Raw genomic sequence first — 27,846 nt, forward strand, 5'->3', positions numbered from 1 at the left:
AGTGTGATACTCTCCTCCCCAGTCTGATTGAAAGTGTTTAATGGTAGAAGATAATAGATTCTTGACCATAGCCTTACAAATCTGAAACACCCTAAGAGCATCAGACTTTGCAGAAAGCAAATAAAACCAAGTAAACCTAGTAAAGTCATCCACAAAGCTAACATAGTATCGTTGCCCATTGGTAGAAGGCTCATAAGCAGGTCCCTACGAATCAGAAAATACCAACTGTAGTGGTGTTGTGGTGTGTGTGGTGCAAGAATCAAAGGAAAGTTTATGTGACTTGTCCAAAGCACAAGAGTCATAGACAGTCAGATTATTACACCTTGAATTACACAAGAGAGAAATAATGCAATTCACACTCCTAAAATTAGCATGTCCCAGTCTTGAATGCCATACTGAAGGTGTCACTCGAGCAGTAAAGAGGGCAAACACCGAATGTGAATCCACAACTAAATCAAAGAATTGATACAACCCATCCTTAAGCTTTCTTTCCAAGAGGACATGGCTCGAGGATTGATCGTTGACAAAAAATTGTTTGGCATGGAATTCAAAGTAAACAAGATGATCATTAGTCAATTTACTCACAGACAGGAGAGGCAAAGAAGCATTTGGAACATGTAACACATCATTTAAACAAAGTGTAGAAGTTGTAGAAGAAATATATGATTGATCGACATTCTTAATACACATACCTGAAAGATCTCCAATAACCATTGACTCAGGACCAAGATATTCTGAAGCATTGCTAATCGAACTGAGATTTGAAGTTAAATGATGAGTAGCATCTGTATCTGCAATCCAATTTGTAGAATGACCAACAGAACTAGATGTAGATGCCAACTGAGCTTGAGGGAAACTAGAAGAAACATCACAGCCAGAGGCATATTTGTGAAGATGAAAATAATGTTTTGCAACATGACCTGACTTATCACAGATCTGGTAGAACACAGAACTAGAATTTCGGCCATGACCAAAAGAACATCGGCCAACAGAAAAACGCCCAAAAGATCGACCACCAAAGTGTTGTCCCCCTTGAGGAAATCGATTGGGATGAAATGAAGGAGAAGACGTTGAAACAGATGTCACAGAAGCCAATTGAGCAAAGACGTTGGAAATTTCTTGAAGAATGTTAGATTGCTAGATTTCCTCACAGATCAAAAAACCTCGAAGACTAGAAAATTTGATTGGAACATCTCTAGTAGCAATGGAAGTCAAGATACCTTGGTAATCAGTTCCCAAATTGCCGAGATAAAACAATACAAGATCTTCATCAAAGATAGGTGACGATGCAAGAGACAGATAATCAGATAACTGTTTGATTTTGAGTAACTATATTTGCATAGAATCGACCCCTTTCTTGATGTTGTGAAGCTGCAATTGAAGTTTGCATAATGTGAGTCTGAGATGGGGATGCATAAGTAGCATAAAGAGAGTCCAAACCTTCTTCGATGTTGTTAAGTGAGCAACCTCTGAATGGACCGATTTTGTTAAAGAGGAGTAAATCCAGCTCAAGAGAAGCTATTGGCATTTCTTCTAGGCCAAAAACTCAGGATTAGGGATAAGAGAAACCGAATCAAGCTCAAGAAATGGTGATGGACAAGGTGTCAAACCATCGAAAAACCCTAACATATCAGAGTTGAACAATAATGGCATAAACTAAGATCGCCAAACAATATAGTTGTGTAAAGAAAGCTTCATAGAGAGGTAATGGTGAACATGAGAAAAATTTAGAGAAACAGCCGACTTAGTACCAAGAAGAGTAGATGAAGGGTTCGAAGTTGCCGACGCCATTACTAAGAAATAGAGAAAGTTTCAAAAGGAAGCTTCAAGAAAAGGCAAGAATTAAAGCCAAAGGAAAGAACATGGAGAAAAGACAGGAAGAATAAAGTGGATCTCAACCTGCTCTGATACCATGTGTGAGAGCTTAAAGGGAACTGATGTAAAATGACCACGTATCTCTACTGAGACCATAGATCTATTTATATATGAGAAATGAAAGTACATTATATAAGGACTATAGATCAAGACAGAGAATCCACTTGTTTTTCTCAAGCTCACAAGTCTACCATATGGCATGAAGCAATGGACAAGGAGTTTAATGCCTTCATTAGTAATCACACGCACCATTATTGATTGCAAATGGATTTTCTGGATTAAACGTAAATTGAATGGTACTATTGAGAGGCATAAGGCTTGCTTGGTTGCTAAAGGTTACACTCAGGAGTATGGGTTAGATTCTGATGAAACCTTTAGTCCTGTGGTCAAGCCTACAACAATTCATATTATTTTATCAATGGTTGTCTCTTTAGCTTGGACTATGCGACAATTGGATGTGACTAATGCCTTTTAACATGGACATCTCATTGAGGATGTATATATGCAACAACCACTTGACTATCTTGATTCCCAATTTTCCACACATGTTTGCAAACTTCAACGCTCTTTATGGACTAAAGCAAGAGCCTGATTTTAGCTACTGAATTCTTATCTGATAAGTTTTGGTTTTGTTGGTTCTAAAGCGGACTCATCCTTATTCTTTCAGTTTGGTTCTTCTCCATTGGATGTATTGATCTATGTGGATGATATCTTGATTACTGGGCCCTTATCAAGTGCTATTGATGTTCTTTTTAGTTCACTCTCCTCAGAGTTTGCTTTTAAGGACCTTGGTCTTGCTCGATTCTTTCTTGGCATTGAGTTGATTCCAATGCTTTCTAGGGTGCTTTTGTCCCAACAACGCTATGTGAGTGGATTTCTTGAGCGAACTGGTCTTTCGAATGCAAAGCCCATTTCTACACCTTTGGTACTAGACGGTACTTTGTCTAGAGAAAGTGGTGTTTTGCTACTAGATGCTACTATGTATCATAGTTTAGTGGGTGCTCTTCAATATGTCATTTTCACATCCCCAACTTGCCCTTTGTGGTCAACAAGCTTTGTCAGTTTATGAATTGTCCTACTGAAACCCGTTAAGTAGCTTGCAAGCGTTTGCTACACTATCTCGAAGGCACCTTGTTGTATGGTTTACATATTATTCCTTCCTCTCGGAATGTTATTGATGCTTTTATGGATGCTGATTGGGCATGATGCCCTAATGATAGAAAGTCTCATAGTGGGTATCTTGTTTATCTTAGTGATAATTATGTTTCTTGGCAGTCACACAAGCAGACGACTATTGTACGTTTGAGTACTAAGAGTCAATATCGAGCTCTAACGTCTGCTACTATTGAAATATTTTGGATTCAGTCTCTTCTTCAGGAATTGGGAATTCCAATAGCCGGTCCACCTACATTATGGTGCGATAACATTGGTGCTACCTATCTCTCCGCAAATCCAGTTTTTCACTCCAAAACGAAACACATTGAGATCGACTTTCATTTTGTACGGGACAATGTGCCTTAATAACATTCTGAGAGGAAAGAGTAATATGTAAATCATACAACAAGGTTCATTTGAGATAACATAGCAAACGCTTGAGAGCTACCCAATGAGTTGTCAGTCTGGGAAAACTTTTGTCTCTTGAATTGTGGCATTTGATGAGTAACAATTTTCCTATGAGAATTTGAGGCACTCTACATCTTCTCCTTCTGCTGAAGAATGGCTTTCAATTTGCTCACTAGTGGTTTTGCCTTGCTTTGCTTCTTATTCAGATTGTCATGTAAATTCTGGTGTATGCCCACCTGTAAAATGGGCCATTATACTGTAACACATAATGAAAATCACCCCTCAGTAGTGGACCTATAATTTTGCTAGGCTTTCTAGAAATGTATGTTCTCTCATTTGGTAGAGTAAAACCATACATGCATTACCTAATCAATAAACGAAGTCTAGAATTGAATTTACCCAAGTAGAAAATTAACAAATTAGCAAAACCATACATTGGGTTTATTGGGTTCTTAGGTTTAGAAATGTATGGTTGTGTTTTGAATTGCATTAGGATTATGATTCAATTTGGGTAGGGTTCAATCTTCTTTTGGTTCCCATTGGGTTAGACCAAACCGAATCAAGTGAATGCTTACATATGTTGAAATCAAAATTGAAGCAACCAGATGAGTTTGGTTCTTTGGAATGGTTTTTCTGGTTTGATTCAATCTAATTTCTTTCTATTTGATCTCAAGATTGACCCCCTTGTCCCTATAATATATCCTTATCCACAACTTCCCATGATTTCAAAATACAAGAAGCTTGATTAGGTAAAACAAGAGAAGGCAACTAATAGGTTCCTAAGTTCTCTCTACCTAGATAGTTCCACTATCTCAAAACTTAGGTTGGTTCTGCTCCCTTTGAGAATACTATATAATACTACTCCCACCATATAGTGAGGGAAAGAGTCAATTAATATCCCCTTCTGCCAAGGATAATATCCGCTCGTCCTCCAAGTCCTTTAGATAGACGATACGTGGCCTATGTAGATACCAAGCAGCCAAGTGTCATCCATGCAGAGGGCTAGACAGATGGGTAGACGCTATTCTTGGGTAGAGAAGAACTAGATTCGAGAAAGGGTTCCACCTTGTCGACTTTAGAGGTGGCAATCTCACCTTATCGTATATGGTGGAGAAGGCAAGGGGTAAATTTTTTTTTTTTTTGGGTATTGAGGTTCATCTGGGCCAGCTTGCGCACACCTTGATTACATCCTCAGGGGAGATGCTTGTTGTCCGCAAGGATCGAACCTATGACCTCTCCATTGAGAAGTATGGATCTTACCACTCTACCAACCCTGCATTGACAAGGGGTAATATTATATACTGCTCCCAAGGAGAGATGATCTCAGAGATGGGCCCATATCTATTTGAAAGGTAAAGATGAGTTTGGTTCTTTGGAATGGTTTTTCTGGTTTGATTCAATCTAATTTCTTTCTATTTGATCTCAAGATTGACCCCCCTTGTCCCTGTAATATATCCTTATCCACAACTTCCCATGATTTCAAAATACAAGAAGCTTGATTAGGTAAAACAAGAGAAGGCAACTAATAGGTTCCTAAGTTCTCTCTACCTAGATAGTTCCACTATCTCAAAACTTAGGTTGGTTCTGCTCCCTTTGAGAATACTATATAATACTACTCCCACCATATAGTGAGGGAAAGAGTCAATTAATATCCCCTTCTGCCAAGGATAATATCCGCTCGTCCTCCAAGTCCTTTAGATAGACGATACGTGGCCTATGTAGATACCAAGCAGCCAAGTGTCATCCATGCAGAGGGCTAGACAGATGGGTAGACACTATTCTTGGGTAGAGAAGAACTAGATTCGAGAAAGGGTTCCACCTTGTCGACTTTAGAGGTGGCAATCTCACCTTATCGTATATGGTGGAGAAGGCAAGGGGTAAATTTTTTTTTTTTTTTGGGTATTGAGGTTCATCTGGGCCAGCTTGCGCGCACCTTGATTACATCCTCAGGGGAGATGCTTGTTGTCCGCAAGGATCGAACCTATGACCTCTCCACTGAGAAGTATAGATCTTACCACTCTACCAACCCTGCATTGACAAGGGGTAATATTATATACTGCTCCCAAGGAGAGATGATCTCAGAGATGGGCCCATATCTATTTGAAAGGTAAAGATTGTCCCCATCGATATCCATATGGATATTTGAGCTGGACTCACTCAGACACCCTAATCTAGCTATAGTAAAATATGAATCTGAGTACATATAATAGATCCAAAGTTACCATATGGACATTACTTTTGTGACCAGGTAGATCAAAAGGTGATTGTTAGTTAAAACTAAATAATTAGAAATAAACTATTCTTGAGAAGGATCTTATCTATAAAAGATATGATTCACTTGTTAGAGAACTAGTTTCAAATTACCAATTGTTATCACATCCAAATGGGAGGACTGTCAGCAGATTTCCAAGTGGGAAAGAATTTTCTGTCTTGGTTTTATATGGCAATTACATGTTGGAATTATCCACAAGGCTTTAGACCAACATCTAATACTAGTTTACTAACCTTTTACATCTCCCTTATCTCGCATTGTTGACTTTAGTAGTACATCTTTGTGATCCACATCTGACTTAAGGAAAGAGATGTAACATTTAAACTTCAAAGGGTAGTTTAGTGGGCAAAAGACCAATGCTTTTCACATAGGAGGTCAGAGTTCAAATCCCTTCAGGGCTAGGGGTGAAGTCCCACCTATATTAATTATAAAAGGTCCCTTGAGAATATAGTTGAAGTACGTGCAAAGCTGGCTTGGAGTCCCAAAAAAAACAGGAAGATTCACAAAATCCTCATTCCAAATGTTTTTTCACGAAAAGAGGAAGGTATCCTAATGACTTTGGAACTCAATCTCGAACTTGCTTGGACCTATAAGAGTTTTATCAATGAAAATTCACACATTCTCCTTTGCATTGTTAAATGCTTGTTCTCTTTTGATACATTAACTTTTTTAAGGGTCTAACTCCGTACTAAATATTTGTGGCGAAGACAAGTACTTGAGACTAAGACTGTCGATCGGTTTGGTCTTGAAAATTTGGTTTGATTTTGGTTTGAGCAAGATAGTGCAATCAAGTCCAAAAATTAAAAAAACTAAGTCGATTCTAGAATTGGATCCAAATCCGAACCAATTTGGTATTGGTTTGATTTCGGTTTCTAAAAATCGCTTCTGAATTGATCCTACCATATGGTTCTAATTCGGTTCATGCAACTTAGTTACTATATGGTTTTGTAAACCGGTAGAGTGCATTGGTCTGGTTTAAATATGGTCCGATATATTTTTTTTTAACCTTAAAATGGAAACCAAGACTCGTCTAGAAGTTTCCACTCACATCGTCCAATGAGATTGAGTCGAACACGTCACAAGACGAAATTTGGTTCCTTCATTGAAGGTTTGAAACCGTTCGTTACGATTTTTAATTAACTATAAATAAATTCTTCGATTTTAGCCTTTCGTTTTTGTGTTCTTCCTCAAGACTAGAGACGACCGTGATTGCAGAAGAGTTTGCTGTTACAATGGCTTATGTTGAGAAAGGTACGTTTCGAAGCTATGATTTTAATTGCAAATGCTCTCTCTTCCTTGAATTTTCTTCTGGAAATCTAAATTTCTTTGATCTGTTTATGAGATCTTCTTAATTTTGAATTCGGATTTCATGGAAAACTTGGATTGGATGATGAATCAGAATCATAAGTTTCTCCCACCCCATTTCTTAGGGTTTCATCGAATCCTTCAATTTGTCTGGTCTCAATTCGTCTTGCTTCATAGATTGTTTTTCTATAGCCTTTCGATGCTATTTTCCTTTTTGATTTCTTTTGTCAACGATTAAAGTCTTCTTTTCGGCAATTCGTTCCGAACCGCCGTTTTTGTTAATTTGCCGATTAGAGGTGTATTATTGGCAATTGGCTGGAGTTATTGGTTTAATTTGCATTTTCTTTTTCTGCGTAGCATCTTTTAAATGGGAGATTTTCAAGTTCCTTTTGGAAGTTGAATCCCTACGTTTCAGGCATTTATTTATATATTCTGGAGAATTGCCCCCACAAAACTGGAAGGTGTCTTTTCCCTTTCCTGATCATGGATCACTTTCGTAGTATAATGTGAAATAGGGTGAATTCTCCTTGTCTGAGAAATTTCTTGTAGCTTTGAAATTTGAAATCAGTAGGTATGGATCTCTGTATTAAATTTAATGGGAGTGACATAGAGCCAAATTTCTCTACATAATTAGACGAGTTAATGTGCTATACTGGGGCTTTGTGACTCCTTCGGTTAGTAAGTGCCGTCTTTTATATCCAATTATTTCTGCCTTTTAATAGAGAACAGATCTTTGTGATCTACTTCCATGTATGCAGGTTTATAACTTGTCTATACCACCACATTCCCTTCTCGTTAGATTTATTATGATTTAGGGCGTCTTACTTGTACAAGTCCATATCCTTTTCTTTTTTCTGTCTATTTTACCGAGATCATACTGTGCATGCCTGAACCTCCACTGTGCCATATTTTACAGAGGATGGATGTTTAGTTGGTATTCAATATCTGGGGTTCATATGTTGTTGATGGTTTGCTGGAATTTCCTGCTGAAGGGAACCTCGGGGTATTATTTTGGATTAGAGTTATTGATTAGCTTGTAGAGTCCAGACCTTGGACAACAATTGGGGTTGTTATATTGCAACTTAGTGGTCATGAGATCAAGTTGGAAACAGCTTCTTCAAGAGGGGATATATGTACTTTATGATCATGTCCAGACACCCGCCCCCCTCCAACACACACACACACAAAGAGAAAAAGATAAAAAAAGATGGTGGGAGCCTGATGAACCACGTACAGACCAGTGATATTGATCAGCTTCTTGACTTCTTTCATGGTCTTTATTTCTTTTTGGTTTGGTCCAGGTTGGGCTTGGTTTGGGTTCTGTTCTTGTTAGGCGGTCTTCAATGGTATGGATCAGTTTTAAACTGCAGTACTAAACCACAATGAGCCCGATTTTAAATCAAAATCGTGTACACTATACTACAGTCTTTCTTCTCTTTCTTAAGATGATGCCCCTGGGGGGGGTGCTGTCATTTTGATTTCTATAAGAAATGAATATTGGTGAATGGGAAAGCAGAGGGAAGTGGGAGACATCAAATGACCACATGAGCATCTTCTTTGCAGTAATAAAGTCATAAAATATGTGAAGAAGAAAGAGAGCTCAAGTAACCAAGTCTCAAGAGGGGAGTATCATCAGTTTCCAGAGCTACGAGCCTTCAAGGAAGGTCGATATGGGCAGGAGTAGGAGAATAAGAAATCAAGATGCAAAAGCATGCTAAATTTGTTCGGGGTGTTGAGAAGTTGAGAGATGAAGAGATTAAAGAGGTTCGGATGCTTGAAAGGATGCATGGCATTGTAGTCAAGGACTCATTACTTTTCTATCATGGAATTGAAGCCATGGCTTCATGGCTTATGGTCAGGGAGCCTCAGTCAGCATCAGGGCATGACATGATAACAACTTTGTCATCTCATTAGTCATGGCTATAGGCTATACTGCTAAAGCCTATATAGTGTAGGCCTACTGCCACCAGCAAGTAATTACAGAGATGCTTAAGAGCAGCAAATCTTTCAGGTGCTCGAGAATTTGGGCAGTCACAGGGAGGGTTAGACCAGAGGTGGAGAAAAAAGAGAGACAGGGTAAAAAAGTATATTATCAACCTAGGGTTTTAATATGGTTCTAACGATTTGAGTTGGTTAATGGTTCGGTTGGGTGTATTGGGTAACTCATGGTGCAAACCAGACTCTGCCTAGCTGACAGGTTTTACAAACCTGAACCTAATACACATTCAATATTCGGTAAGTTTCAGTTCAGGCTGCTTTAGTCCTTATTGAGTAGTCTTGGATTGGGTTGACTGGTCAGGTCTAATAACCCAATTGTAGTACTTTGGGAAGGTTTAGATGCATGGTAGTTTCTAGGTTTCTGGTTTCCTTGTTTAGATTTACAATAGAACTGAATGTCTGAACAAAAAATTGGATAAAAGAAATATAATGATGCAAAAAACAGTTGGAATGCCTGAGGTCTACATATATAGTTAACAGAATTGAATGAGTAAGCCTTATGAAGCCAGGATTACACCATTTCTAGGGTTATCCTTATAAACTCCAGTTCACCCCCTGCGCTTCTTATGTTTAAAAAATATTGAATTTGAAATATGTAGCCCTCTGAAATTTCGTATTGCCCTTGAGCAAGTGTTGGCCTTTTCCTTGTAGTTTTCCTTGAAGTTTCACATTATTTGGAGTTTAGTTGAGTGAGTTCGGCCACCTAATACCTTGCTGGACTACCCCTTCCCTGCCAACAGTTGTGAGGACAGCCTCTTATCATGGGTTGTCCTTTAAGCCCCCGTTTTGGAACGTCCAAAGCTATGCCTTCCTCTATTCTGTCATGTCCATAATTTATCTTCCATTCCAGTTTTGCCTGTGTTTGGGAAATTGAAATCCCCTGGCATTTGTATGTACGTATTTCTTCTAAGTTTTTTTTTTTTTTTTTTTGGTAGAAACGTATTTCTTCTAAGTGACCTTTCAAGATACTTGTTTTTCATAGATATATGTTTAGTGCTCGACCCTTTTATAGCTTGGATGGGCCCATAAGCAATCGAATCTCATTTTTTGGAACACCATGTTGCGTCAATTGGTATCAGGGCTGAAACGGTTTGGAACCCCTGATTGTAATTCTCCTTGAAGTGCTCTTGCTTTTCTGATTAATCTTCTATGTTGTTCCTGAGAGCTCCCATGGTTAGGCCTTTTCTCTACTTCACTGGGAGGAAGATCACATGTATGACTTCTAGTTATATTTGCACCCGGATTTGGACATTCTGATTGACTTTTTGTTCATTTTGTTGCTCTCACAAGTCCTGATAAATTGAGGACCTAATCAACAAACAAGTGTAAAGACCTCATGTGAGAGTCACCATCTTTTCCTGTGGTCAATGAAGGTTGTTGCCTCTATTTGATCTGCCCATACAATGTTTATCTTTAACTCAAACTCTCCATGTCATTAGTCTTCTGACTCTCTGTATATACTGAGCTGATGGTTCTTTTGTCTGGACTGGAGTATGATTCTAATCTCTCATTTAAGATATGTTGGAAGCCTAAAAGAGAAAAAGACTAGATTGGCAGGATGACATTATGATTGTTTTATGTCTCTCACTCACTCCCCTCTTCCCCCTTGAATTCATAATTTAAAACATTTTTTCTCTTTCTGACACCCAAACATAGCCTTGCTCTGGGGATTGGGATACTGTATCATGTGCCAAAACCTTATAAAGCTAAATGTCCATTTCTTCCTTGTAGATGATGGTTTGTTAGTTTGCTGTCTGACTTAGAAAAATTTTAGACCTTTGATGTTTAATCTGTTACTCATATATCATTCATCGCTTATTCCACTTTTTATTTTCTTTTTCCCCTAGTTCCACTGTTCAGTTCTTTCAGATTCATCAACAACAACAACAACAACAACAACAACAACAACAACAATAAGCCTTGTCCCAACTAAATGGGGTCGGCTACATGGATTCTTGCCCTCCAATCAGTTCTGTTCGAGGCCATGCTAGATACAAGGCCTAAGCTATACATATCCTTTCTCACCACTTCTCCTAAGGTTATCTTAGGTCTACCCCTAGCTCTGCTAGTTCGTTCAATATGGATTATATCACTTCTCCGTACAAAAACATTTATAGGTCTCCGTTGAACGTGGCCGTGCTACCTCAAACGACTTTTTCTAAGCTTATCACTTATGGGAGCAACTCCCAGATAAACTCTAATATGATCGTTTCTTATCTTATCCATCCTAATTTTGCCACTCATCCATCTTAGCATCCTCATTTCTGCTACACTGAATTTATCTATATGATTCTTTTTAACAGCCCAACACTCTGCACCGTACATCATAGCTGGTCGAACAATAGTCCTATAAAATTTTCCTTTAAGCTTTAATGGAATACGCCGATCACATAAGACCCCGGACGCCCCTCTCCACTTCATCCACCCTATTTTAATTCTTTGGGAAACCTCATCTTCTAAATCACCTCTTTTACTTATGATTGAACCTAGGTACCTAAAACAATCACTCTGAGGAATCTTTTTATCGTCAAGTATCACCACCTCATCATCTGCCCGATCATGACTAAAGTTACAAACTAATTATTCTGTCTTCGATCTACTAAGTTTAAAGCCTTTTGATTCCAAAGCTAATCTCCATGATTTTAATTTGGTATTAATCCCCACTTGGGTCTCATCAATTAACACAATATCATCCGCAAAAAGCATACACTAGGGGACCTCATCTTGAATGTCTTTGGTTAATTCATCCATTACTAGTGCAAATATATATGGGCTTAAAGTTGACCCTTGATGTAGCCTAACTGTTATCGGGAATTCATTACTTTGTCCCCCACTGTTCTAACACTAGTCACCGAACCATCATACATATCCTTAACTATATCTATATATTTACTTGCAACACTTCTTTTCTCTAGTACTTGCCAAATTAACGCTCTAGGGACTCTATCATAAGCTTTTTCTAGGTCAATAAATACCATATGAAAATCTTCCCGTTGTAGATCTTCCCGGCATAAACCCAAATTGGTTCTCCGTAACTGTAGTTAAGTGTCTCAAACGGGTTTCAATTATTCTCTCCCATAATTTCATCGTATGGCTCATCAATTTAATGCCCCTATAGTTATTACAACTTTGAATATCTCCTTTATTTTTGTAAATTGGAACCACTACACTTCTCCTCCAATCATCTGGCATTTTCCCTGTGCTCATAATCTTATTAAACAACTTAGTCAACCAAACTAGTCCATGGGTTCCTAAGCTCTTCCATACTTCAATTGGGATTTCAATTTCATCAGGACCTTGTGTCTTGCCGAGTTTCATCCTCCTTAAAGCTTCTTTTACTTTGGACATCGAAATTCTACGTATATAAGTTCGGACATTGGTGCCTTGGTGAAAAGTGTAATCGTCCGAAACATAAGTGCTTGAAGAATGCTCATTTAGTAAACTAGAGAAATAGGTTTCCCATCTTTTCTTAATATCCTCCTCACAAACTAATACTTTACCATCTCCATTTTTAATACATCTAACATGGTCAAGGTCTCTACTCTTCCTATCCCTCATCTTAGCTATCTTATAAATAGATTTTTACCCTTCCTTTGTGCCCAACTTATTGTATAACTCTTCATACTTCCTTTCCCTTGCTTTTCTCGCAATTTTCTTAGCTTCATTTCTATCCAACCTATACCTTTGAAGATCCTCAACATCCTTAGTTCTTTGTCATGTCTTAAAACTAGCTTTTTTATTCCTAATGGCAGCTTGAACCTCACTATCCCACCACCACGTCTCTCTATAAGAATGGATCTTTCCTTTTGATTCACCTAGAACATCTTTAGCCACCTTCTTAATACACATAATCATCTCATTCCACATTGCATTGGTATCCCCTTTAAAATCCCATTTTCCTTGTTTGACTACTTCATTGGTATCCACCTTCTTTCAGATTCATCCAGTACTAAAAATAATCTTATTGCATATTGTACTTTCTCTTGGAAACCTGTTTGTAACTTTAACAGAATTGATCTTCAACATAGGACATACAGCATATATAAATGTCTGATTATCTTATCTCCTCCCCTTTTAAAACTATAATTATTGTTTTTTTCCACTGAAAAAGATGAAGCTTCGTTTCCTTTTCACTTCCAATGTATTTTGTTCACAAGCCCCTTGGAAAAGCATTATATTGGAATATCATGCTTTGGTCATTGTTTACATAGTCATCAAGGTGTCTCCTAGTTGCATGGGCAGGTTTCTTCATGGTGACCACTTACCTGTCTTTGTATTCTAGAAGTTCAACCTTTTAGTCATTACAGATGCTTTTGCAAGAAAGTGAAGTTTATGTCATGCCTATACCAGAGTTGAAATTATTATATTTTAATTTTTATATTCTTATTCTCTCAGGTGTTGTAAAATCCAAGCGATCTATATGGCGATTGAAAACCGTTACTGATTCCTTCTGGGCCGTTATCAATTTCATTGTAGCATTCTTCATGACAATGTTCTCGGTATATTTCTATTCCTTCTTGCCATTTTCCAATACTCCCATTTCTTTAAGGTTTCATGTTATATAATCATCTTCTCTGTCTGCAATCTCAGATGGAAAAATCCGATGCTTACAAGAAAAGCTCAGGTGCGAGTAAGAAATGGGACGGTGGTGGTCCTGGAGGACCTGGAAGTGGTCCATATGGCGGTGGCCCACGGGGACCTCCCCGTGGATTGGACAATGTCCGAGGCATTGATCATAGTGAGTGCATTCTCTGGCATCTACCATCATCATCTACACCTTGTTTTCATTATTCAGATACTAAGTCTGTATGTGCAATTTGCAGGTTCACTTCCAGCTTGCGGCTCATGCTGCGGTGGTTAAGAAGGTCGATATTTCAAAAATTACATCTTAGGTTTTTCTTCAAGAGTCTTTAATGCTAGTTTAATACGTTGATGTGATGAAGTCGGAACAAAATTGAAGCAGTTGCTGTCAATCCATCTGTTTTTGTTGTTTGTAAGAAAGAACCTGGGGGTGTCAACTGAAAATGTCTATATATGTTTTGTCATATATTCTGTTTAACATGGTTGGGGTTTTCTTAGTGTAAATTGAGGCTTGTATCGGGCACGATAGTATGAGATAAGAGCCTCTATTTCAATGACAGAAAATTCATCTCGGTCCATTGAACTTGCATCATATTTACTAAAATTTCCGTTAAAAGTTTTAGCTTTGGAAGGTTAAATTAACGTTTACTATAAATCCTATGAAGGATCAGTCCTCGGGCATCAATATGAAGAAATCAATCCTCAGGCTGTATTTCTTCAATTCCATTCTCTGCTGTGAGAGCTACTCCGGACTGATGGCGTTTGTGCCTTGGACATGTCGTTTCGTTTCTGGTTTTGATCTCCCATCTACTGGAAATTGTTGATCTCTTCTTGTACGTTCTCCCTGCCAACTTGGCAAGTCTAATCGTTTGCCTACTGAATGCTACAAGTTACATATCGTAGTTCCTCTTCAAATCATCAACTCAGATTTATGGGGTATTATTTGATAATACTGTAAAGTTGTATATTGACTTTACACAGATTACATGTGTATATAATGTATACAGAATGATACACAGGGAAATACATCAAAAGATCTATTGTACTACGGTATCCTTATCACGCCCCCTCAAGTGAAGCAGGTCCATGACCGTGAGCTTGGCACGAAGTAATAAGAAGCGAGAACGAGAGAGTGCTTTGATGAGTAAATCAGCAAGCTGAAAATGAGTAGAGATGAAATGTACACGATGTTGCTGCGAGGCTTCCAATTTGCGAATGTAATGAAAATCAATCTCTAAATGTTTCGTACGAGAGTGAAAAACAGGGTTGACCGTAAGATAGGTTGCACCCACATTATCACACCAGATAGTAGGTGGAAGTGGAAGAGAGACACCAAGTTCACCCAATAAGGAGCGTAACCAAACTAAGGTGGAAGTGGAAGAGAGACACCAAGTTCACCCAATAAGGAGTGTAACCAAACTAACTTTGTAGTAGTGGTAGCAACCGCTCGATACTCTGCCTCCGTAGAAGAACAATAAATAGTTTTATGCTTGCGAGAACACTAGGAAATGAGATTGGCACCAATGAAAATACAAAACCCTGAAGTGGAATGCCGATCATCCAAGTTACTGGCCCAATCGGTATCCGAATAAGCATTAAGGTGCATGGAAGAATCAGCCCATAGAAAAAGACCATGATGAGACGTGCCACCTAGATAACGCAAAATGCGTTTTACAGCCGACCAATGCACGTCAGTTGGTTTTGCATAAACTGTGCAACACGACCAACAGCATAGGAAAGATCAGGTCTAGTAATGGCAAGATATTGAAGAGCACCAACTGTTTGGCAATACAAGGTACCATCCACCAAAGGAGAACTAGATGTAGCAGAAAGTGCCTCAGTGGTCATAGGTGTAGAGACCGGCTTTGCAGATTGCATGTTGGTTTTGACTAATAAATCCAAAATATATTTATGTTGAGTCAACTGTAGGCCAGTCTTGGAACGGTGAGCTTCGATGCCAAGAAAGTAGTGTAAGTCACCTAAATCTTTGATAGCAAAAGAGCCTCCCAAAGCTCGAATGAATCCATGAATCGCATCTGGATCATTACCAGCAATGATAATGTCATCAACATAAATGAGAAAATAAAGAACCACTGTAGAAGACCGATAAATGAAAAGAGAAGTATCGGTTTTGGATGCAGTAAAGCCATAGGAAATCACAAAGGTACTAAGCTTAAGAAACCAAGCACGAGGAGCCTGACGAAGTCCATATAGCGATTTCCGAAGATGACAAACATGAGAAGGATGAGAAGCATCAATGTACGCTGGTGGTTGAGTCATATAGATAGACTCATCCAAATCACCATGAAGAAAAGCATTTGAAACATCTAATTGCCGTATGGTCCATGATTGCATCACGGCTAGAGAAAGAACAAGACGAATGGTGGTGGGCTTAACAACCGGACTAAAGGTCTCGTTGAAATCAAAACTAGGGCGTTGATGGTAACCCTTTGCAACCAAGCCGGCTTTATATTGAGAGATAGATCCATCGGGGTTTCGTTTGATCCGAAAAACCCATTTACACCCAATCATGTTTTGGGAAGAAGAGGATAAAACTATACCCATGTTCCATTTTAGAGAAGTGCATTAATCTCATCATCCATAGCACTTCGCCATTGAGGGTAACGAGCAGCTTGGGCATAAGTGTGAGGATCAATAGAAGCATCATTTGTTGAGGCCACAAAATTAAATCTACAATTAGGCTTTAGAGAACCAGTCTTGGACCTAGTAAGCATGTGATGAATGGGTTGAGTTGGATAACTAGATGCAGGCCTATTAACAACTAAAACACCAGTGGGCTGTTGAGGACTAAGAGAATTGTTTTTTATCAAGTGTTGCAGGCCCAACAACATCAATAGGAGCAGATCCATCCAAAAAATTACCAACAAAATTGTAAGTGTCATTAGCAGTCCGTGTACATAAAGTGTCCAAATTATTACAATGATGAGAATCTAAAAGCCCAAATGAAGGAGAAAAAGCAGTAGAACATCCTTCAGCAGTAGATCCTGAAACAACTCTATTATTTGAAACAGGATCAACAACAATATCATCATGTGCTGGAACTGTAGACACAACATCAACACTTTGAACAACCAGCACTGGAGTGGTAGGATCATGCACACGTTCAGCAAAAGAAACACTTGTAGAGGGTTGGGAACAAGGAAAAATAACAGAAGGAACAAAAAGATGCCAGTTGGAGAGAGAGGATGAAGACAGACTGGAGGAAGACAAAGTAACAAAAGGGAAAACATTGTCAAAAAATTTAACATGTCTAAAAATATAGAGCCATTGAGTAGACGCAAGGAAGAGAGCGAATACCCCAAGAAAATGCAAGGAAGAGAGCGAGGAGAGAGTTTATGAGCAGAATAGGGTCGCAACCATGGATAACAGAGACATCCAAAATTATGCAGATATGAATAGTCGGAGCAAGTACCAAAAAGAAAATGAAATGAAGAAACATTACCAAGAGAAGATAAAGAAAGTCTATTAAGAAGATAGACACTAGTCTGACAAGCAACATACCAAAATTTATCAGGAAGATTAGCTTGAAAGAGAAGACATAGAACAGATTCCACAATATGTTGGTGTTTCCTCTCAGAAGTACCATTTTTTTCTTGAGTATAAGGAAAAAAACTTTGATGTGAAATGCCAAAAGTGGAAAAAATAGAAGAGGCTAATTTTAAAAATTCACCACCACCATCAGGATGAAAAGATTTAATGGGCAAGTGAAAGAAATTTTCTACCAATGCTTTGAAACGAAGAAAAATAGCAAGCACATCTAATTTATTTTTAATGGGATATAACCACCAATAACGAGAGTAGTCATCAATGAACGGTATGTAATATTTGAAAGAATCAAAAGAAGAAACAGGAGCAGGACCCCATAGGTCACTGTGAATAAGCTCAAGAGGAGTAGAGGTGGTAGATATGGAAGGAAGAAAAGGAAGACAATGAGCTTTAGATTTGCAACAAGCATCACAGGGTTCAGACTTACTAGAAACATGTAGAGATAGGTGCTTAAGTAGAGAAGAAAGATGACGATCATGGGGATGCCCGAGACGACGATGCCAATCAGTGACCGAAAGTGAAGCTATATTGCTGACAGCAGGAGATGCAAAAGAAGATGTAACTGAAGCAGGAATGGATAAATGAGGATGTAGTGATAGAAAAAAGAGTCCATTACTACTCTGGCCGGAGCAAAGCATGCGGTGCATGGTGGAATCCTTCACAGAGAAAGAAGAGGAATCAAAAGAAAAATACACATGATTATCTAAACAAAAAAGAGAAACAGAAAGTAGATTATATTTAATTCCAGGAACATAGAGAATATTAGTAAGAGAAAAAGAATGACCAGAATTATGAAAAATTGAAGAACCAACATGAGAGATTTGAAGACCATTACCATCTCCAACAAAGACACTGTCAGATCTAGAAAATGAATTAGAAATGGCAAGATTAGATATGTCTACAGTCACATGATTGTTAGACCCTGAATCCAAAAGCCATAAAGAAGAAAAGAAAGAAGAAGAATGAAAAATAGAGAATGCATATGTACCAAGGAATGCTTGATCAAAACGGTGAGGACACTGAGAGCATACATGTCCAGCAAGATTACAAAGTTGACAAACAACACGAGAGACAGAAGAAGCTCCACCACAGGAAGAGGCATTAGTAATGAAAGATGGTGAAGCACGAGCTGAAGAATTCTGTTGTGAAAACGACTGAGAATAACCAGGCCGAGCTCTAGAAGTATTGTTCCATCGAGTATAACCAGGCCAATTAGAACCACCATATCTATTATAACCTCTAAAACGATTCAAGCCACCAGATCTGTTAGACTGAAACCGACAAGAACCTCCAGATTGAGCAAAACCAGAACGGCCACCACCAAATTGATTATTCCGATTGACCTCAACAGAGGAAGTAGAAATCACAGCATTAGCATAGACAATAGAGGCAGTTGGCACACAAGACGAGGATTGCAAATGAATTTCATGACTGAGTAATAATCCACAAAGATCCAAGAAACTTACTGGATTTGCCCGTAGGCGCACTGAGGTTGAGAAATCTTGATATTCTTGACCAAGAGCACAAAGCACAGAAAGCACCAAATCAAGATCTGAGCAGGACAATCAATAGCTGCAAGGGCATCAGCAATTGCCCTAACCTCAAGAAGAAAAGCAGACATGGACTGATCTGAACACCTCTCTAACTGAAACAAGCGATTCTTCAAATCAAGAACGTAAGAGCTAGAAGAAGATGCAAAGATTTGCATCAAGGTTTGCCAAACTTCACGAGACGTTGTTGCCGTAATAACATAGGGAATTGTCTCTTCAGTAAGGGAAGAAGTTAACCGAAATTAACTGATCTTGACGATCCCAAACATCAGCTGCAGCCGTAGTCGATGGTCGGAGAAAAGTACCGTCAACATAACCAAGAAGATTGTGACCTCACAAGAGTGGAAGAAATTGTGCTCGCCACATAGGATAGTTTACATTTGTGAGTTTCAATGGTAAAGATGGGGCAACATTATGATGAACAAGTTAGAACGGTGGAGAAGAAAGATCACCAGATGCCTGATCTTCTGAGACACGATCGTGAGGAAGATCTTCAAAGAAATCAGAGGCCATTTGCAAAGAAAATCAAGAAGTTGCAAAAGACTTTAGCTAAAGAAAAAGAAACTTCAGATCGCCACCGCCATGAAATCTTCAAAATAGAACTCTAGAACTTGTAAACAGCAGGATCGAGAGCTCTTAAGAGAGAGAAAAAGCCTGATACCATGATAATACTGTAAAGTTGTATATTGACTTTAGACAAATTACATGTATATATAATGTATACAGAAGGATACAAAGGGAAATACATCAAAAGATCTATTGTACTACGGTATCCTTATCATTATTGTCAATGTTCATTTCTCAAATGAAGGTCATGTAGATCATCACTTCACTTGACTTACATGGAAGTACATAAAACTTGTAATCAGAAGTTTTTGATTGTTTCAAATTTTCAAAGCACTTGTTGAGAAATAGTTTTCTACTAGAATTAAGGGGTTTAAGGGGTTCTCAAAACTTCTTCAAAATTGTGGTAATAAGAAAAGACAGTTTAGATACCTAGCAATTTCTTCAATTCTACTCCAATCAAGAGAGGGAGAGAGAAGCATAAAATGAAAGAACAAAATCCTCTACGCTTTTCAAAACTATTACATTTATGAAAACACCAAACTTGAGTTATACAATGATAAAAACAACTTTCTAAAATAAATAAATTTATTGGATGAAGATTCGGTGTTGCCAGGATTTGCCACCAATCTCCTGTTATTCTTTAGCTCTGTAGTTATTGTCTTCCTCTCGCATTTGCGGGTTGGTCCTTTTCGCACTTTCTAACCTTTCTTTTCGGTATGGTCATCTGGGATAACGCCACGGTTTGCTTTTGGGTTTGACTGGTTTGCCATTTTTTTCCTACTTACTGTCCTATCGTATTTGGTGCTCCCATTGGTTAGGTTTGTGTTTAATCCTCCCATTTACCTCAAGCGTGTGAAGTAAGTGCCTGAGCTTGGTTTGGCCTTTTATAGCAAGGCGGTTCTTTCTACTTTCTCGTGTTTCTTGTGAGCTCCTCTATGTTGTGCTACTTCTAATCTTTGCATCGCCCTGCTGACGCTCCTCTATTCTCTCTATATCTTCTACTTCTCTTTACTCTCCTACTTTTGTTTCTTCTTTGGGGCGGTCCTCATCTTCTGGTTCTCGATTGCCGTCTCACAATGCATCCCAATCTGGGTTAGTGGGTCGGTCGCCTCTTGAGGGAAACTCTCAGCCTGCTGATGGAAGGGATCGGATGCAGGCTGTTGTGTGGAGTGTGGCTGGCACCGGTGTTGTGACTGTTGAAGGGTCACTCTTTAAGCATATGCCTAACAAACAAAGTTCTTGGGATGCTTTGGCTTTGCCATGGGTTTTCCTAAGATCCAAGCACCTCTGCTTGTAGAAAAGGTTGTTTCTGCGTGGAGCTGTTATGGAGCCAATCTGCTTCTCAACTTCAATGGAGGCCATTTTGCGGTGGAGTTTATTTATGAAGATCATCGGAATAGGGTGCTATCCTTAGCCCCTTGGTGGATTGATCACTTAGTGCTCCATCTTTCCTTTTCCCCTTTCCCTGAGATGTATCGCCTTAGAGACCCAGCGCCACCGCTGGCGGCGTGGGTTTCAAATCCATGATATTCGAAAAGAATTCTGCAATGAAAATGCAATCGTTGAGGTCGCTACTCCTCTTGGTAGAATTGTTGATGTCCAGTTGCATTTGCATTCTCTTGGGCTTCCTAAAGATGATGCTTGGGTGAAGATTATGTTTGATCTAGGTGTTCCAGTTGAGTTTCAAATTTCTTTTGAAAATAAACATGGAGATTTCTTCTATTCAAAGAGCTTGTTTGAAGTTCTTATGCTTTGTATTCGGTGTGGCTGTCTCACTCACTTTGATGGTCATTGTCCTTTTCATAAGATGCCGGATGGGAGCATCAATTTGGACCTGCCATTAGGTGGATTCTATCTAAGTCCTTGAACCGTGCCATTGATGTCCGGTTATTTGAAGGTTTTCTCTACTTGATGCCTTGAGAAATTTATGGCATACAAAATGAAACATCTTTCCTCCATTATTGACTCCAAGTTTAAAAGGAAACACGAGTCTGTTGTGAGTAGGGAGGCTACTGAAACTGTGATTGCAACTATTGTTTTTGATGCCATGGAGTGTGAAGGTGTCATGTTTGGTGATAAATTCCTCCTTGATTACCCATTGGAGAATTTTAATCTTGAGGGCCTGTTTCATGAAGCGGCTTCTCTTATGAAGATTCCAGCTTTTACCCCTACTGTGGATGCCACTCAAGTTCTCCCTTCTTCTGATATTTGTAGGGACAAAGTGGTGCAATCAGAGGGTAAAATTGTCAATGTATACCATGTGTATTGCTGTCATTCTAAATCGCATGGATTCTCGCATGGGGTAACTCTTGGTAACCTGAGGAGGGATGACTTAGGCGACATAGCTAGTAGGGAACCAGCCACTGATGCCCCTCCCCGAAAACGGCAGCGCCCCCCAACCCACTGATTCCCCCATTGGATCCCATGGACTCCTTCCAAACTTTTGTTGACTCTCTTACCCTCAATCATCTTGATCGTTCCTCCCTCTTGCGCCAAATGCGGGATGAAATAGTGGCAATGACTTTTAATGGTACTGGGTCTGTTGCAGTGGCTCAGTGCCCTATGGTTTTTTACCAGGCAAACTCTAGGGAGCAACCTTTGGCGGACTCCCAGGTGACCCCTACGTCCCATTTTCTAAATCTGCTCGACTCTCTTGCACTTCTAATTATTTCTGGCTGGTCTTTTTGTTTCAAGTGGATATGTAAATTTCCTTATGCTTTCTCCTAACTGTGATTCCTTCTAACTTTGTGTGCTTCGCTTAGGTTTTCCCCTGGTTCTTGTAATGCGCTTGCAAGCTAGTTTCGCTCCGTTTGTTTTATCTTTAATTAGCATAACCCTAACTTGTAGTGTTGGCTGTTTGTATTTGAGGTGCTACATTTGGTGTTGACTCCTTTTTGAGTAATTTTTTGTGGTAGAGAGTGTGGCAACAATGGTCTTCTTATGTTGGAATGTAAGGGGCATCCATGGAAAGTTATCTATTTCTCGCTTGGGAAAAATTTGTTACAAATATCATCTTGAGTTGCTATTGTTTGTGAACCTCATTGTAAGCAGTTTAATGATGTAAGTTCAAAATGGACTGGTGTACTTAAATCTTTTAATTTAATCTTTGAGGTTCCTAGTTCTGGGCGTCGAGGATTTCAGGGTGCATTATGGCTTCTTGCTCAACTTTCTCTTTCCCTACTATTCTCTTTTCTTCCGAACATTTTGTAGCCATAAAAGTAAATGAAAATCATGTCTCCTTCATTGTTATTTTCCTTTATGCCCCTTCCCAATACTCTTTACGCAAGAATTGCTAGTCATTGTTGTCTTCCTACCTTTACTCTATCTTTGACCCTATTATCTTATGTGGAGACTTTAATGAGGTAATGTCACCTGATGACAAGTTTGGGGTACCTTTTAAACCTTTTCCTGCTCTTCCATATCTTTAACATCTTCTTTCTTCCCATGGTTTGACAATTTTGGGAGTCTTTGGATCCAGTTTCACATGGTCTACTCATAAGCCCCTCCCACATTTACCTAAGGGACGCCTTGACAAAGTTTTTATCTATGATTATTTGATGGCTTCTCTACCTAACATACATGTTTTTCATTTGGCTGCCATTGGGTTAGATCATTCCCCCCTTCTTATCAACACACTTCCTAAGTTGTCCACTGGTCGGAAGCTATTTCATTATCAGGTTGCTTGGCACTCTCATCCTGATTTTCTCATTGATGTGTTGGTAAGCATTGGGATCTGCAGCAAGGTGAGTCGTTCACTTGCAAACTTGCCAATTTATCTCATTTTCTGCAAATTTGGAATTACTCTAAATTTGGTAATCTTTTTTCTCTGAGAGAGAGACTGGAATTTGAATTGCATACAATTGAATCTTCCCCTTCTCCTTACTGGGTGGATTATAATCAAAAGAAGGAATGGTTAGGTTGGCTCTACCATGCTCAGGAGATTTTTTGGTTTAGAAAATCTAGAGTGCAATATATTCGAGATGGTGATAAGAATACCCGTTTCTATCATTTGGCCTCTAAAATTCATATTAAGCATATGAAAATTGAGGCTATTTGTGATGGGGCCGGGGGGGGGGGGGGAATGGTTCTCTGGACCTGGAAAGATTGCATCATGTTTTGCTGCTTATATGTCTCACCTTTATACTTCTTCAAATCCTTCAATGCTGCATTTGATAGATAATCTCTTTCATGAAGATCTTGATGTTCATGATGCTGCTAATATCACTGCTATACCTAATGTTGATGAAATTAAACATGCAATGTTTTCCATTGGTGCATTTAAGGCTCCAGGTTTTTGATGGGTTCCAAGCTTGTTTCTTCCAACATTTTTGGCATGCTATTCATTTTGATATTGTTATGTTTGTACAAAATTTCTTTCAGAATGTTGTATTACCTTTTGGCACTAATCACACCTTGCTTTGTTTTATTCCCAAAAAAGAGAATGCTATCTATGTAAATGATTTTTGCCCTATCAGTCTATGTAATGTATCCTACAAGATCTTGGCAAAAATTATTGTCTTGAGATTAAAGTCTTTGCTTCATAATTTTATTTCCCCTTGCTAGGGTGCTTTTGTTTCCACCAGTCAAATTATGGATAATATTTTCCTGCCAAACCTGAATTTCTCGCTCTGAAATTGGATATGTCTAAAGCCTATGATAGGCTGGAGTGGTCCTCTCTTCAAAAAATTATGCAATGCCTAGGCTTCAATAACTGTTGGTGTAGATTGATTGATGGGCTTGTATCTTCTACCTCGTTTTCTGTTAAAATTAATGGTTCTCCTTTTTCTTGGTTCTTTGCTTCGAGGGGCCTTCATCAGGGTGCCCTCTTAGCCCTTATCTTTTTCTTTTTATCATAGAAGTGTTATCTAGACTTTTAAATGCTCTTTGAAGTCTGGATGCTTTTAGGGGCATCACCATTGCCCGAAATGCCCCTCAAATTTCTCATTTGTTCTTTGCTGATGATATCTTTTTATTTTGTTGGGCTTCGGTGGAAGATGTGTGTGTGATTAAAACCGTTTTTGAACTATTCTCTTGCATTACTAGTCAAGTGGTTAGTTTTGAAAAGAGTGAAGCCTTTTTTAGTAAAGCTGTGTCCCATGATTTGCGTGATCGCTTGTGAGCCATTCTAGAACCTCAAAGAAATGTCCTCTAAAGCTGTCTATTTAGGTACTAATCTCTTCAACTCTTGGGCTCGTACTAAGAACTTGGAGAGTTTGGTAATTAGTAATGTTCGAGCTAGGCTAGCTAGGTGGAAAGCTAAATCTCTGTCTTTTGCGGGAAGAACGATGTTGATCCAATCTATTCTTCAGGCTCTTCGTATTTACCATATGCAATATTCTTTGTTTCCAAAGATTATTTGTAGGAAAATGGATTCTATTTGTCCGAGATTTTGGCTTGGACATACTGATTCAAGTAAACATCCCACTCTTATTGCTTGGGACAAATGTTGTCAACCAGAAAACCTGGGAGGGTTGGGTCTTAAAAAATTAGAGCTAGTTAATCAAGCTCTTCTTATCAAACAAGGATGGCGCCTTCTAATTGAGACTGATTCATTATGGGCTAAGTGTCTTAAGGCCAAATATTTTCCTCATTTCTCTTTGTTTGACCCGAAGGTTCGGGACAAAAGGGGGTCTTTGGTCTAGAATAATATTTGGAAGGTGATTCATTCGCTCTAAAATGGTTAAAAGGAAAGTGGGTTATAAAAGGTTTCTTGTGGTTTGATCCATGCATTTTTCCTGCTTTCGATCCTTTTATGGATTGTAGGAGTCTCCTTGTGACAATGCGGAAGGTCTCTATGGCGGAGGCAGTTACACAACTTGGACTTCTTTCCCATCCTATAGTTTTCCTTGGTGCTCAAGAAAGGTCTTTTATGTCATCTTTTCCACTATCACAAGAGGCTAATACTTGGGTGGCTGTTCAGTCTAAGGATAATTAGTTGACCACTAAAGGCTTTCTGATTGTTGGAAATTTTTTTGGATGGCCAAGTGGACCATGGCTGATCCTGTGTGTGTACTATGTGACAGCCATGGTGAATCAATTTGGCATCTCTTTGCTGAATGCCAATGGACGCGAATAATTTGGGCCTCGGGACCATTAGGGCTTCGAATGGAGAATCTCAATATAACTCTGCGTGACTTCTGTGATTTTATGTTTTCCCAGAATATGTTGGATAGAGCTACACTAACGTGGTTCTTCTTTGTTTTTATCATTACCTGTTATGGTATCTGGTTTGTTCGTAATGAGACTCTTGCTAATAGAACTGCACCCCAACCTAGTCGGGTCTTAGGGTTTGTAAACAACTGGATTAAAGATCTTAGTCTCAGGCCTCCTAGTAACAGTTCTTTGGATACTTCTCATATGACCCTATACTTTGATGTCTGTTGTTGTACCGCTTTTAATTTAGTTGAATTTGCAGATGATAATCTCCTCATATGTGGAGGGTGTACATCTAATCAAGGTGACTGGACATGATGTTGTTGGGCCATTGTTGTGCATGGTACCCTACACCGATGTGTGGTTGGAAGATTCCATTCAAGAAACCAGTTACAACTGGTTATATGGGGTCTTATGGAAGGTTTTTCTTATGCCAACTCTTCTGGTATCCACATCATGAGGATTTGGACAACATTTGATGTGTTAGCACAATACATTCCCAACGCTCAATTGGCATGGCCAATCGATTTAACAGAGGATCTTTTTACCTTAGCAAAGACTACTACTAACGTTAAGATCAAACCATTTCCAAAGCGGGAAGTTCAAACTTGGATGTGTAATCTTGTTCAGGATACAATATCTAGAACTCTTATGAACAAATGGGAGGTTTTAATTCCATTAGAATTATGTAAATGCTCATTGTAATATTCCTTTGTTTCTATTAAAAAAAATGTGGTAATAATCGTTGGTTTTCATGTCTACTATGCACGTCTAAGCAGGGATGGGAAGGAATGGGAAGGTTGAAAGGAAACATAAACAAATTGTTGAAATAGATTTGTTTCCTCTTAGCCCACTTTGGTGGCCTGGCTGTCTTTTTATCAAAGCATTTGGCAGCATGGGTTGCTGAGTGGTTCTACATATCTCCCTGTAATAGGGGCCGGGCCATCCGTCCATGGGGTCTCATTCTTCTGGGCCTACTTGTAATACTATTAGTAGTGATGGACTGTTAAATAATATGAACTGTCAAATACTATTAGTGATGGATCTGTTTTACATAAAGCCCATTTATGTTCCTGTCAGCCCAGTTTCACTAATTGACTCAAGCCAGCCCATTTGTGAAACTGTTTGTCCTAGTGAATGGGTCACCTTTTGCTGGGCCTATTGAGCTAATTAAGTGGGGGTCCTTCTAATGTACCACTTCTTAATGAGTACAGCACCCAGCTGGCAGAAACTCCACCAACCAAGGATCAAAATTGGGCCAAGCTATCGGTCTCGATACCGATCATGGACTCCTAGCCAAAGCATCCGCTAATGCATTAGATGCTCTTGGAACATACAAGAAATTACAGGACATAATAAAGCTACAAAAATAAAATAAAATAAAATAAAATAAAAAACAGAGCTCAGAAGTAAACTTAAGGATCTGCACTACATCTAATGGTAGTGGCCATCATGATTAAATAAGTAGGAAACACGTACACCAAATTGTAGTTGGTGGATTCACATGTGGAAGTTACCAATTCATCCCAAATTTAAAGTTTTTTTTCTAGCGTGTTTTAAATACAAAAATATTGGTTCGGGCCAAACTTGCACAATGGTCGGGAATGCAATCGGAATGTGCTATGTGCGGGAAAGAAGAAGAAACAATATGGTACCTTCTAGTCTCATGCGATTGGGGAAAAAGAATTCATGTGGCAGGCCCCTTGGGACTACGAACGGAAATTTGGAATATATCTCTTCTAAACTGGTGTCATAACATGAGCTTGCAACTGAATAAGACTAACTCCCGGTGGTTTATGTTGATTTTCATTATAGCATGTTATTTCATTTGGAAAGAAAGGAATAAAAGGGTGTTTAATCTGAAAAACTCTAATCCCTTGAAGGTTTTAGAAAACCTTAAATACTGGATTAAGGTTTTAAAACTACAAAGGGAGGATGAAACTTCACATTTACCTTTTTTTCTCTATTTGTGATAATCTTAATATGTTAGATGATAATGGGTGCTATTGTATACCACTACTTAATAAAAATGTTTAAATCTGTGCAGGGATTCCTAGCTAGCAGGATGGAGTAGCGGGATGAAGGATAAGGAAGGATGAACATCTTCAGTCTGTCAATTTTGGAAAAGGAAAAACAAAGGATATCTTGGAAGCCATGCTTTTGGAATACATAAAGGTTTGAATGAGGTAGCAGAGAGAGGACTAAAGATAGAAGAAGTTTGGACTAATAATCCACACCTAGAAGCTCTATTACCAAGACCAACAAGAGAAAGCTGGCCAATAGGGGAATTATCAATATTATTAGAATTGGCAAAGACAACAATTTTGATGAAATTTGATAAAATCCCAAACCTAGTACTCAGACCTTTTTTGAACGGTATGTAAATATTGCAGCCAATCAAGTGGATGACTGTAA

General features: G+C 38.8%; 1 protein-coding gene across 1 annotated transcript; it reads left to right on the forward strand.

Moving 5' to 3' along the window:
• The first annotated feature begins 6,776 nt into the window (after positions 1-6,776).
• On the forward strand, positions 6,777-14,204 carry LOC149016042 (glycine-rich protein). The gene is made up of 4 exons (XM_089157157.1): positions 6,777-6,961; positions 13,409-13,512; positions 13,604-13,751; positions 13,837-14,204. Exons 1-4 carry the CDS (start codon positions 6,943-6,945, stop codon positions 13,872-13,874), a joined length of 309 nt encoding a protein of 102 aa, XP_089013283.1. The 5' UTR covers positions 6,777-6,942; the 3' UTR covers positions 13,875-14,204.
• The last annotated feature ends 13,642 nt before the right edge of the window (positions 14,205-27,846 follow it).

The sequence above is a fragment of the Hakea prostrata genome, chromosome 5, assembly GCF_041222555.1.
Source record: "Hakea prostrata isolate BN-2017 chromosome 5, UWA_Hpros_2, whole genome shotgun sequence".
NCBI classification, from domain to species: Eukaryota; Viridiplantae; Streptophyta; class Magnoliopsida; order Proteales; family Proteaceae; genus Hakea; species Hakea prostrata.